General features: G+C 48.4%; 1 protein-coding gene across 3 annotated transcripts in view; it reads right to left on the bottom strand.

Moving 5' to 3' along the window:
- The window catches only part of SMURF1 (SMAD specific E3 ubiquitin protein ligase 1), a 121,810-nt gene that overhangs the window by 7,639 nt on the left and 99,920 nt on the right, over positions 1-14,251 (bottom strand). For all 3 annotated transcript variants that reach the window (XM_074390435.1, XM_039460280.2, XM_039460279.2), the window contains 7 exons: positions 13,969-14,167; positions 12,009-12,112; positions 8,138-8,252; positions 6,091-6,269; positions 4,506-4,643; positions 3,184-3,304; positions 1,633-1,834 (listed from right to left, as the gene is read on the bottom strand). In XM_074390435.1, the coding sequence (XP_074246536.1) occupies positions 1,633-1,834; positions 3,184-3,304; positions 4,506-4,643; positions 6,091-6,269; positions 8,138-8,252; positions 12,009-12,112; positions 13,969-14,167 (1,058 nt within the window). The remainder of the gene's footprint in view (positions 1-1,632; positions 1,835-3,183; positions 3,305-4,505; positions 4,644-6,090; positions 6,270-8,137; positions 8,253-12,008; positions 12,113-13,968; positions 14,168-14,251) is intronic.

Consider the following 14,251-nt stretch of genomic DNA (forward strand, 5'->3'; position numbering starts at 1 on the left):
CCAAACTCAGCCCCAAATGAGCACCAGGCTGGCCAGCACAAAGACCGCTAGCTGCCGGGCACTGGGAAGAGGGGCACAGAGGCCACTGGCCTGGGCTTTGCTGCCCCTTGCTCCTGTATATTCACAGATACTCATTTCAGCCTGGGCTAAGGTCAATGTTAGGACAGGAATCCCGAAGAGTTGAGGACAAGCGGAGATCCCATCTTTATGTTGGGCACAGGGTCTTGGAATGCACCCCCCTGGTTCCTGGGGCAGGAAGCTAGCTCCTCCCCTTCACACTCTCCAACCCTGATATCCTGGGGAGTCAGGACAGGCTGGACCAGACATGCCCAAGTGAGGGCTTCAGAGACCTCCTGCAGGGCCCTGGCACCTCTGCCTGGCCCTGCTACCAGTCATTCCCTTCCCTCAGCACCAGCACTCCTGTACTGGACTGTGACCCTGTCAGGTGAGCCCTGGTCACCTCTGACCCACCTTCTAGACACTTCAGGGACACTGGCCTAAAGTCCATCTGATTAGGGGACTGATGAGACCCTTACGATGACAGAGATTCTAAGCAGGAAAGTAGCATATGGGCTTGCTGCGGGCAGGATGATGGTGGCATGGTCACGAAGCCTGGATTCCTGCCCTGGCTCATCGCTCACACCTTCCAGGGTTTTTTTTCCCCCTTGGAGGGAAAATAAATCCCGTGACCACAGTGAGTCACAGCTTCCTCTTCCATGGAATAGGGCTAATTCCCGCTCAGCCAGGCTCTCCAGGTTGTTGGGAGAACTGAAGGAGAAAGGCTTTGTAAATAACAGGCTCCAGCAAGCTCTGGGAGCAGCTGTCATGGTCAGGCTGGTCAAGCAGATGGAGGCTCCCAGATACGAGCGAGTCTCAGCCTCCAACCCCTTTTTATTCATGCTGGGCCCCTGGCAGCAAATCCATAGGCAGAGGTCATGATGGAAAAGAGACAGGTGCCCTGATGACCTCCTTTGACCCAGCAAGTCAGAGGGAATATTCTATCTTCACAGTGTGTCTATGTCTATCAGCATTTACAGTCCGGTCAGCTAAACTTCAGTACGGTGGCACTCTTCACCACACTCCTGCCAGCAGCATCCCCTCCAAGCCCTAAGAGTAAAATGATGAGCTACAGGCAGATCGGCACCTCTCCCGCAGAATTCCACCCCACTTCCGGCAACCCGAGTGGCGTAAGCAGAGTGAGCATCACAGCACCTTTCGGTGTGTTCGTGGCTAAGCAGGGGTTCGTGTGCAGCTTCAAGCTTCAGAGCCACTGAGACTGGGGTGGTTCCCCCACAGCTCCCTACCCAGGGTCTTGGCTAAGCTGGGCTCACAGAGATGGAAAGTGCAAGGCCTCCCAGACACTTCAAAGACCCCTGCTGGCCAGACCGTCTTGGGTTTTTGGAAGCAGTGAGGAGGGGGACCCCCTGTGCCTGAGAGTGGCTCTGCAGTCTTTGCTTACCCCTGGCCCATGCTAGGTGGCCACCTCTGCAGCGCAGAGCATTCATAACTGGAGAACGCTCCTTATGCCGTTTTCTAGCACACGTCTCGGGAAAACATCCCAGCACCTTCACTCTTCCTGCCCACAGCCCGCAGAGACGTATAATCAAATAGCCCCGCCTCCACGTCAGTCACCTTGCAAAGCCTTGAAGCCTTGGAGCGGAACTCGCGTGGACCCAGTCACAAACTGCAACAGCCTGGCCCTCCTTTCTTCATCAAACGTCTCCACCGCTTGCCAGAACCACCGGACGATGTTGCTGTCGGCCACACAGTGCTTTAGCCGCGTGTTCGACTTCCAGTCATTCAGGTCTATTTTATCCAGGCCGCCTATGATCAGCTGAGGAGGTGCCAAAAGGTGAGTTACTCCCAAAATGTATAAACCCACATCAGTACACGCCTCCTAGGTACCCAACACACACACAAGTGAAAAGTCGGTTCCCAAACAAAGCAGTGGCTGTGTCCAAAGAAACTAGACAGTAGTTGAGACAGGAAGAAAGCTATAAACAGAAGACCTGTGGTACATGCTTCCCTCTGCCTCCTCCAGGCTGGCCTCCAACCCCGAGGACCACGGTGCACAGCTACTGATGGGACATCATCTTATAACCAAAGCAGGGTTTCTGCTCTGCATTGGTGAGGAGTGAGTATCAAAGAACCACCCAGTGACACTGAACAGAGCTAACCGTGAGTAAGAGCACATCCCAGGGTCTCTCCAGGACACTCAAGGACATGTGAAGTTTCAAGTCTGAAGAAAGGAGAATTCAGCAAGAGTTACGTGGGGTTGGGGTAGATCAGATGTGTTTCTGCAACTTGCTTAAAAAGTTCACCCCCTGCTGGGTGCAGTGGCTCACGCCACTATATTCCCAGCACTTTGTGGGGGCTGAAGTTGAGTGGATCGCTTGAGCCCAGGAGTTCAAGGCCAGGCTGGGCAACATGGCGAAACCCTTATCTCTACAACAAATACAAAAATTAGCCAGGCATGGTGACGTACCTGTAGCCGCAGCTACTCAGGAGGCTGAGGTGAGAGGATCGCTTCAGCCTGGGAGGTCAAGGCTGCAGCGAGCCATGATTGCACCACTGCACTCCAGACTGGGCAACAGAGCAAGACTCTCTTTAGAAAAAAAAAGACAAAAAAGTTCACCCCAGAACTACTGCCCCATCCAAGCTCTTGGCTCCCAGCCTCTCCTCACTGGCAGTAGAAAGACTCGGAGAACAATCTACAAGGCTTGAGCTGTTTCGCACCAGAGACAGTAAGGGATGAATGAGTCACTGTTCAAGCGCATGAGCAGGACTGGAGAGGACAGTATCCCCTTGTTCTTGGTCTAGTAACAGCCAGAATCAAAGGCAGTAAGTTGTGGGAGAACCTGGTTCTCCCAGGAAAGGAGAGGGCCACGTGATCTCCCTGCTAGAGATCCTGAAACGAGAGAAGCCACAACCACCTTGAACAACGTCCCAGGAATTATTCAGATTTCCGACCACCACGCAGACATCTCACTGGTTACCAACTGACATAAACACCCTCTACTCCCCGCTGTTGCTCCCGCTGACTCTACTCTGGGAACCCCAACTCCTGGGCTTTCTAGAAAACACCGCATGCTACACCCTGCATCAAGGATTTAAAACAGACACACGCCAGCCACGGGGGAGTCCCTGAGCGCCCTGGGTGGACTCCACACAGCAGGCACATACCTCCAGTTCCTTCTGGTCAAAAGGCTTCAGCAAGTGTTGAGGGATGAGTTCATTGAACCCCTTCTGCAGAGCTAAGAACTGGGCTTCAATTCCTCTCATAAATCTCCAGTTTACATACAACCTGGAAGAAAGACTCACAAGTTGAATGCAACACCAAGTGGATTTTCTTCCATAGGCAGGTTCCGTTCTGGTTTTTTTGTTTTGTTTTTGAGACAAGGTCTCACTTCGCCCAGGCTGGAGTACAGTGGCGCAATCCTGGCTCACTGCAACCTCCGCCTCCTGGGTTCAAGCAGTTCTTCTACCTCAGCCTACCTAGTAGCTGGGCTTACAGGCATCTGCCACCATGCCTGGCTAATTTTTGTATTTTTAGTAGAAATGGGATTTCACCATGTTGGCCAGGCTGGTCTCAAGCTCCTGACCTCAGGTGATCTGCCTGCCTTGACCTCCCAAAGAAAGTGCTATTACAGGCATGAATCACCACACCCAGCCCTTGAGCAGGTTCTGATATCACAGTCTGACAAACATGGAAACGTATCGGGGGCCCCCTCTAGATCTCCCCACCAAGACACACAAAAACTCCACCAGCTAGTAGTACCAAACCTTGGCATCATGTTAAAAATGACTCAGTACGTGCCCTGATTCATTCTGGTTTGCTACTGAAAACAGCAGGATTGAACCTGACTTGTCACATCAGTTGCTGTGATTTGAAAGCACGTTCTGGCCAGGCATGGTGGCTCACACCTGTAATCTCAACCCCTTGGGAGGCCAAAGCAAGAGGATCGCTTCAGGCCAGGGGTCCGAGACCAGCCTGGCAGCATGGCAAGACCCTGTATCAAATGTTAAACATTTAAAAATGTTTAAAAGTGCATTTGAAAGGACAGCACAGTACGGCCGGGCACACAGCCATGCCCACACACTTCTCAGCTGCCAGTGCCTAGGCCTGAACATGGATTTGTCTCAACTTAGGGGTGGAAAAGACTGACAGGGTGGCTTCCTCAGACTGATCACAAGACCCTCCAAGTAGCTGCTCTCTCCTTGCCCCCCCCCCCGCTTTGCATCCAGAATTAGGTGGTCACTTGAAAGTCCTTCCCCACGTGGGCTCTGTCCCTCAGGCAGGCCTGGCCCCATCAGGACCCCTCCAAGCAGATCCCTGACATGGCTGCTGAGCTGTCGGTTTCTGAAAGTCGCTTCTGTTCCTGTGATCTGATCACAGGAGCCAGCCATCAGGGACACGCAGGCCTCACACAGCGAATGAGCTACAGCAACTAAATGCAAACTCAGCCGTGCCCCAGGTACCTGCTTGTGCCCCCCAGGTGACTTACCTGACATATTCTTTCTTGTTCTCCTCTGTGACAGGCACGTTTCTGCCATTGGGTTTCAGTTCATGCTGAAGAATCCGCCCAAAGGCATTGTGTTCCACGCAGAAGGTGTGGTCCAGCACCGGTGTGATGTCATTCTCTCTGTTGAAGACAGAAGGTGACATCGGTTAGAGTTCAGCCACCACGTGCCAATGAAAGGAACATCAAGTAGGGCCATCTGGTAGACAGACGGCGTTTAGGACTCCCAGACCCGGGCTGCGAGAGAGGACAGCCGCAGGTAGACACGGAACCCATATGGGGACGGCACAGCAAATGGTGCTTGGAGGACCCAGAGACCACAGTTCTGGTTCCAGATGTCCCCGACTCCTGGCTTCCTCACTCATAGAAGGCGGGCAGCATAGAAGGCAGGAAATTGACCTGGAGATGAAGCCACGCCAAGAAAATATATGTTTCCCCCACTTAGAGCCAGCCTTTCCAAACCAGTTCAAATGCAAAAGCAGTTCAAAGTGAAAATTAGCTCTTGAGTCTGCCATGGTTTTTGAGCCGTACGCAGAGTGAGAGTTGGTTGGATTTTTCTTTTTGAGACAGAGACTCACTTTGTCATATAGGCTAGAGTGCAGTGGTGCGATCTCAACTCACTGCAACCTCTGCCTCGTGGGTTCAAGCAGTTCTGCCTCAGCCTCCTGAGTAGCTGGGATTACAGGCACATGCCACACCCAGCTTTTTTGTGTGTGTGTTTTTAGTAGACACAGGGTTTCACCATGTTGGCCAGGCTGGTCTCGAACTCCTGATCTCAAGTGAAAGGGCAAGTGATCTGCCCACCTCGGCCTCCCAAAGTGCTGGGATAACAGGCAACGAGCCAATACTCTCAGTGGAAGATTTTCTACCTGGTCCCTGGAGTCCCCTCTTCAAGTTGGAACATGGGACATAACTAGGAGGCCCCTACTCCAACTCATCCACATTCCTTCTGTCTGCTGGAGCAGAGCCCGATCTTTTATCCCCATGAAATCTGCAAGACCCGTGACACTCACAGTTCATCTTGTCATTGCCTGCTGTCCTTAACAGAATGTCTAGAATAATTCTAATGCAGAGGTACCTAAATGTTCAATTTGTTTTGATACAGGCTTGGCCCCTGTGTAGATTAACTGGAGACACCTGTGAGTGTCACACACGCCCCACACTGGGCCTGGGGAGTAGCCTGTTAATGTTCGTGATCTTACCTTCATAATTCAAGGAAACAAAAGAATCTAGTCCCTGAAGAGAAGCTGGCCCAACATCACGAGGAAAATAAGGCAACTGAGTATATATTTTTGGCTAGATCTGGTGTTTTTTTGTATTTATTGCAGTAGTGGGGTCTCATGATGTTGCCCAGGCCGGTCTCAAACTCCTGGGCTCAAGCAATCTGCCTACCCTGGCCTCCCAAAGAACCTTCTTTTTTGTTTCAGGTTATATAATACAATGGCTTCTTGGTGTCTCTTCAATTTCGCACCCGTCCCCAAAATACACACACGCACACACATGCATACAGACAACAGAGGTGGTGGTGTGCCCCACGCCAGGTGACCGTGCACCATCAGTCAATACTTACAGGATCCACACCAGGCTCTTATGCAGCTCCGGGTCCACGGATTCCAGATCCGAGAGCTGGATGGGCTTTCCCAGGAGCTGCTTATAGAAGGGCACCGTGAAGCCCCCGTTGATGTAGTGCCCATGGAACACAGCCAGCCCCATGATCCGCCCCACAAAGTGGAAGTAAGACAAGTGGTCCTGTAGGGGGCACCAGAAAACACAAATTCGTCAGCACTACGCCGGTCAATGTGGGAATCTCACGCTGCCCTAGGCTTCTTGGGAAAAGTATCCCCAAAGCAACCAGACTCAGGAACTCACAGGCCCTGCTCATGGGCAAGTGAAAGAAGGCTGCCTGTGTAGCTGAAATTTGCAGAGTCACTGGACAATGTTTTGTACGTTCTCAGGGCGAATACCTCCTCAGAGACTAGATACGTAACTTGCAGAGGAGCCCAGCCCAGTGCAAAATGAAAATGCAGAGCCCATGCCCAACAATCACTGAGCATTTCACCTTGGTGACAACAGAGAATCAAACCAAGCTCGGGGCCTTGACACTGCAGGGCCTCGGCATCCTGCAGGATGCACCCCCAGGAAGGCAGCCCTGCATTCCCTCCCACTGCATAAGAAAGATAGGGGCAAGCCCCCTTCTTCTTCCACCACCCCTCCCTTGATCCAGAATGAAAGGAATGAGGGAGGGAAGACATTCTAAGAAGGGGGAACAAAAAGACCACAGGAAAATACGTATGAATAAGCCAAGTAAAATAAACAATTCTAGGCTGGGCGTGGTTGCCGATGCCTGTAATCCCAGCACTTTGGGAGGCTGAGGGCGGCAGATCACCTGAGATCAGGAGGTCGAAACCAGCCTGGCCAACATGGTGAAGCCCCATCTTTACTAAAAATACAAAAACTAGCTGGGTACAGTGGCACAAGCCTGTAATCCAAGCTACTCGGGAGGCTGAGGCGGGAGAATCACTTGAACCTGGGAGGCAAAGGTTGCAGTGAGCTGAGATCACGTTACTGCACTCCAGCCTGATCAACAGAGCAAGACTATGCTTCAAAAAAAAAATTCTAGAACCAGAGCTGTCTGGTTTTCAACTCAGGAACCATACGCCTCTGCTTTCAGGTTTGAATTACATTCATCTCAGAAAAATGAGTGAAAACTCAGCTTCCATGTTGGTGTTCTTCCACATTTGAATGCACAGGGGAGCCTGTCCCAACTTCGCCTCAGTGGCCTGAGCAGGACGCTGGTGAAGGCCATGCTGCCACAGGAGGAGTCTGCCCCGGCCAGTGGCCCACCCTTGAGTGAAGTGTGCAAACACCACTCTGACTTCCTCATCTGTAAAACAAGCACGCTAAGGGTGGCATTTGTGGCTTAAAAAGCCAGTTCTGGAAAGATTCCAGTTGTGACTGGGAGGAGGCTGGACTTTGGAACCCACTCCTTAGACTGTCACCATTAACAAATACAGTCGGCCGGGTGCAGTGGCTCACGGCTATAATCCCAGCACTTTGGGAGGCTGAGGCGGGTGGATCACGAGGTCAAGAGATCGAGACCATCTTGGTCAACAAGGTGAAACCCCGTCTCTACTAAAAATACAAAGATTAGTCGGGCATGGTGGTGCACGCCTGTAGTCCCAGCTATTCGGGAGGCTGAGGCAGGAGAATTGCTTGAACCCATGAGGCGGAGGTTGCGGTGAGCCGAGATCATGCCATTGCACTCCAGCCTGGGTAACAACAGCGAAACTCCGTCTCAAAAACAAACAAACAAACAAACAAAAAAAACATACTGTCATCACACCAGAGTTCCCTCAATGACCATGAAGTGTCCTGAGTATATGAACAGCTCAATCTCACCCTTCACCTCCTTCAATACAACATGCCCAGTGATCACAATCTCTGAAAATACAGGATTAAAATCCATCTTAATCCAGTTTTCACTTTACCTTTCCATGTTTTGCTTACCACTGCCTTTGATTAACTCTACAATGAATAAACCAAGAACGGAGAATGAAATTGAAAATCCATCTCAAAAATTCTCCAACTCAGTTCCCCCTTTGTTCATTCATACTTACAGGGTTGATGGAAGAATCTGGATTTATTTGTAACATGTAAATATTGTCTGTAGAATACTGGAAGAGCCCATAATACGGATTCAGCATTTCATGGCACAGCAAATAAAGCCATTCCCTAGGAAAAAACAACAAACATTCATTTTATATGTGCTAAAATTTCTACATTTTTTTTTTCTGAGACAGAGTCTCACTCTGTCACCAGGTTTGGAGTGCAGTGGCGCAATGTCGGCTCACTGCAACCTCTGCCTTCCAGGGACAGGCACGTGCCACCAGGCCTGGCTAACTTCCGTATTTTCAGTAGAGACGGGGTTTCACCGTGTTAGCCAGGGTGGTCTCAAAACTCCTGACCTCAAGTGATCCACCCACTTTGGCCTCCCAAAGTGCTGGGATTACAGGCGTAAGCCATCACACCAGGCTCGAGTTATTATTCTCTGAATTTTTTTAATGTTTGCATCATTTTATTATTTTTTTTTAAACTCCAAAGTTCAAAAGAGTTAAGCAAAAAAAGAAAAAGAAAGCATTTTAAATAGAGATTGTATATTCAGTGGCTACACTCAGGTTGCGATAAGCCCAGCTAGCAGGGGAACCCTTAGACAAACACCTGTGGCAGATACACAAATCTTTTATTCATTCTACTCAAAACGCCTTTTCAATGGATCACATTAAGATAGCAGCTCCAAATTTTATTTGGTCTTTTAAAACAAATGAGAGGGAACAGGGGAGGATAAGCACAAATGCAGATAATCTGTCCAAGAAAATTGTGAGAATACACAAAAAATATTAAATGAAAACAGTTCTGTATTGCACTCAGAAGACCAGAAAGGAACTGCCAGAAGAGATGAGACTCCGAATCCTATAAAGTCTCTTCACTACAAAGCAACACTGCCGAATTTTCATTCATCCCAAAGTTTGGAGTTTAGATTTGAGGAGAACATTTTTTGAAAAAGACAAAGACCTGCAATTGTCTAGACAGGAAGTGATTACAGTACAAGCAAACAGTCTGACCGAGCCATGGACGATGTAAAGATACAATCAGCTCTGTTCTGGAAGTGGTAAGGGAAGCAATAACTAACAGGCAAAAGAGGGCGGCTGCAGGAAGGGCTATGGACTAAATACTGGGGAAATGAGTATAGCCTGGCTCTCCCAGATCAGATAATGAATCCACACCTGCACATGTGTAATCCACATGCAACTGACTTCTCTCCACCCTCTCTGAGATAGGCATGATCCCATTTAGACGGGAGGAAGACTCCAGTGGGTGAAATAACACTGCAAGACCAAGCTGGAGGTGGCAAAGCAGGGATTCTCAACTCTTTCTACTCCAGCATCATGCTGTTCAAGAGGACGTCACAAAGACCTACTCTACACAGAAGACTGGACAACTAAGGAAAACGCAGAAAGAATGTAACTCCTACCAAACCAAACCAGGGAGTCCAATGGCTAAGTCACAAGCATTTCAGAACAACCAAAGAAAGGAAATGTGCAAAGAAATTAACAAAAAGTAAAATTCATTTGGTACATATTTACAGAGGTAAGTGTTCGCTAGTGTTAGGTGCTGTTCTAGGAACTGAAGATCAGCTGTGAACAAGACAGGGTTCCCAACTACATGCAGTTTGAGTCTCTTGGAAGATGCAGACGAGAAACATCACACCACACACTCGTGTGGTGGTCACAGCATGACAAGGGAGGGTGCCAAGAAAAGGAAAGCTATGGGACGCCCAGGACAATGGCCCTAACCCAGGGAAGCAGTGAAATCTCACGATGACTGCAGCACAGAGGAGCGAGAGAATCGTCATCAGGCTGCACAGAGGCCTCAAGGGAAACACAAGGGGGCTGTCAGAAGGTATGATGTGTAACCATCCTGGAGGACTTTGAGTTCATGGAGCAACGGAGACGATGAAAGCTACTGGGGAGGGAAGAAGACTTTGGGAAGCTGAGGAGGGAGGATCACCTGAGGTCAGGAGTTCAAGACCAGCCTGGCCAACATGGTGAAACCCCGTCTCTACTAAAAATACAAAAATTAGCTGGACATGGTGACTTGCACCTGTAGTCCCAGCTACTCGGGACTGAGGCACGAGAATCACTTGAACCTGGGAGGTGGAGGTGGCAGTGAGCTGAGATCGTGGCAGTGAGGTGAGATCTGGCCAGTGTACTCCAGCCTGGCTACAGAGTGAGACTCCGTCTCCAGAAAAAAGAGGAAGGAGAAATTATTGGAAAAATTAGAATCTGCTCCAAAAAATTAAATTCTAGAATACTATTTAACTCCTTAATGGACAATATTTACATTCATAATATAAACAATATAAACTTTCATCCGTTTACAAATAATTGGTAGACAAGCATAGGAGACTGACCAAATTTTGGTTACAGAAGAGAATGTAAATCTTCAACCTTGACAATATAAAAGTAATGTTACAGATGACAGAATTTAAGAGGCAGAAAGAATGCTGAAGAGAAAGTTACAAGTATGAATATCCTGTTCTTATGCAAATGAGAGGTCCAAAGATAAATGAAAAAATAAATGTGAAAGCACAGGACATAAAGTTGCAAATAATGGAAGAACTAAAAAGACTGATACTACTAAATTGAACATGAGAATAATTAGATTCAGTCTGTCTTATATATATGCCCATAAATCATTAAATCAGGAAATAACAAGCTACCTATTCAAACAAAGAGCTAAAAGAGTTAAGAAGCAGTTGTCGCCGGGCGCAGTGGCTCAAGCCTGTAATCCCAGCACTCTGGGAGGCCGAGGCGGGTGGATCACGAGGTCAAGAGATCGAGACCATCCTGGTCAACATGGTGAAACCCCGTCTCTACTAAAAATACAAAAAAATAGCTGGGCATGGTGGCGCGTGCCTGTAATCCCAGCTACTCAGGAGGCTGAGGCAGGAGAATTGCCTGAACCCAGGAGGCGGAGGTTGCGGTGAGCTGAGATCGTGCCATTGCACTCCAGCCTGGCTAACAAGAGTGAAACTCCGTCTCAAAAAAAAAAAAAAAAGAAGCAGTTGTCTCAACCAAGCAGTGATTCATACCTACAATCTCAGCACTTTGGGAGGCCAAGATGGGAGGATGGCTTGAGTCCAGGAGTTTGAGACCAGCCTGGGCAAAATAGTGAGACCTCATCTCTACAAAAAAACTTTTAAAAAAGTAGCCAGGCATGGTGGTGCATACGTGTAGTTCCAGCTACTTGGGAGGCTGAGGTGGGAGGCTTGCATGAGCCTAGGAGGTGGAGGCTGCAGTGAGCTATGATTGTGCCACTGTGCTCCAGCCTGGGCGACAAAGCAAGACCTTGTCTCATTTAAAAAAATGACAAACCCACCATAATTGTCTTGAAGGTGAAAAGAGGCAGGACATGAAACAGCAGCTTTTCATCATTCTATTCTGTTTTTTATATCATTTTCTTGAATTATTTTGACCAAAATTTCAACATTTTATTTTACAAAATTCCTTTGACACGAATGCAATTTACATGCAATTTACATGCACAGATGCAATCCCTGTGGAGAGGAGAGCAAGGCTGCCTCCTGTGCTAATTCAGGAATATGTCCCTTATGTTTCAGATGAAGAAGAGAGTGAGTTTAAAAGTTTAATTCTAGCTTTACAAGAAGTCAGTCAGTGGTGATGATCATGGCTATTCTGGTGGGTTATGGCAAGAGGCTGGCACGAGCATGCTCTGAGGAATTCTTAATTCTCAGCAGGGTGGCTGAAGCCAGCACACGATGGCCTGACTGCTCCAAGGATACATCAGCCCTGCCCGGGAGTGCTTGGTGATGAGCACTAGAGAAGGGCAAGTGACTTCTCTTGAAAAAACTGTTACAACTATGCTGAAATCCACGCAGCAGAGAAGGTGAATGAATTAGCAACTCACCTCGCCACTCCACCGTAATCCAAACCTTCTTCCCCACGGAATTTCACCATGAGCCGTTTTTTCAAATCTTTTGGTCTCATCTTCATTATCTGGCGGTAAGACTCCTGAACATCAAAATGACAGTTTCAGAGAGAAGAATGGTTCTTATTCTTAAAGTTATAAAAGGTTATTGATAATGGAGCCTGGTTAAGAATAAGCATTCATTCCAATTCAAGCTTTATCTGGCTCCTGATTAGAACATTTCTTTGGCATCTAGTCTATTCCATCATCTTTTTTCTCAGTTTCTCCCTTTGAGACAGCAACAAAACAAACAATGCCAGGAAACGCTAACCTGAAGGGAAACACGTGTCTGTTTTCAGTGAATCACCAAGGACTTGGACAAATCTCACTAGAGTTGATTTTTCTCTGTATCAATTAATATCAGTGCACAATATAAACAACTTAGGCATTGCAAACAAAATCAAGACATTGGGAAGTCTGAATGCTAAGAGAGTTCTGACCTGTTTTTATACCTAAAATGAAAAATCACATTTGACTTCCCACTGAGTCAAAAAGCGAAAAAGATTTTAAGTTTTTAAGTAAGACATAAGGTGGCTTTAAGCACTGCACAGAACACATGTGATCAACCTGCTATTTCCTCTGACTCAGCACTTTAAGTAGAAGCTGCTGCATGTTTGTAGATACATTCAGTGACAAGGCACTGAAGAATTTTTCAGCTTTAAATTTAATGAAATTCAAATGCCAGCAACCCAGCCAACACGCTGGCTCAAGCCTACAATCCCAGTACTTTGGGAGGCCGAGGTGGGAGGATCACTTGAGGTCCGGAGTTCAAGACCAGCCTGGCCAAGATGCTGAAACCCTGTCTCTTCTAAAAATACAAAAAAAAATGTCTGGGTGTGGTGGTGCGCGCCTGTAATCTCGGCTACTTGGGAGGCTGAAGCAGGAGACTCACTTGCACCTGGGAGGTGGAGGTTGCAGTAAACTGAGATTGCACTCCAGCCTGGGCGACAGAGTGAGACTCCATCTCAAAAAAAAAAAAAAAAAAAAAAAAATCAAACTCTGGCAAGAAAGAAGAAACGATCTGGTAGTAAAGTCAATACTTCAGCACTTTTCTAGCCCGCAACAAGGGCAGGCATGCAGCAGACAGGGCAGGGCACTGTGGCCAAGCTGCCCATCCAACACCCAGGCCACACCTCATGGTGGGGAAGGCACTCGGCTTTCTCGCCCCTGGTGCTCCCACAGCAGCTGTCACCGTGGGGGAATCTGTGCTCAGTCTCCTGTGATCATTTCTGACAGTGTTTCCACAGAGGAGGGCAGGAAACGGTCCAAATGCCATGGAGATTTTCGTGTATGGTCGGCTGTCTTGAGAAAAGGGCCTAGTCTGTTTAGGGCCCTTCCTGCAGGAAGCTGTGTAAGGGACAGAGCCTGTCCCAAGAACTACCTGCTCCTTGCCAATTTCCACAGGAGAAGCAGGACGGCCTCCAGCCCTGAGCTGCTCTGAGAAGGACAGGCCTCAGATGACATCCCTACACAAGGACACAGGAGGGAGGCTGCCTGGCTCTGGGGAAAGTGCAGATTGCTGGAGTATTTCACCCACATAATGTAGACAAGGCAGTTCCCATTATTTTTGAGAATTTTTTCAAGTTTCTGTATATACCTCTAGATTTTCCCCTAGAGGTGAAATTATTTAGAGTTTCTCCATTTTTACCATAAAAGGAAATAAATACCGTTCCCTCCCTCTACGCAGGCTGTGGTCCTCACAAACTCACCATTTCCCTCAGTAATCAAATCAATACCTGAAATACCAAATAGAAAGAAGGGCTCCCTGAAATGCAGACATCAGCCACAAAGCAGTTCACTGAAAGCAGCCCCTTTGAAACAAAGGCGTCTGCAATTCCTTTGTCTAAATCGCCTTCTTTGTTTCTGAACAGGGTCTGGGCAGTGGCCCTGAACTCTCTACCTCGAAGATTTCTTCTCTGGACACTTCGATGCGGCAATGACCAGCTTGGGGCTGCTGAAGGGACAGTTCGTGTCTGAGGACCTTCAGCTTCTGGACTAGATCTCTTTCGTATCTCTGGGCAGGAAGCTCCTCATCCTCCACAGAGCCCTCGCTGGGCAGTGGCAGCGGCTGGCTGGGCTCCTTGAGTTGGCACTGGTGACTTGAGAAGAAGAGACACAGAAAGTCACTCCAAAGCCCCGGCCAAGAAAGCTGCAAGCTCCCACATGCGCGACAGGGTTGGAGG

This window comes from Saimiri boliviensis, chromosome 20, assembly GCF_048565385.1.
Source record: "Saimiri boliviensis isolate mSaiBol1 chromosome 20, mSaiBol1.pri, whole genome shotgun sequence".
In the NCBI taxonomy this organism is placed as follows: Eukaryota; Metazoa; Chordata; class Mammalia; order Primates; family Cebidae; genus Saimiri; species Saimiri boliviensis.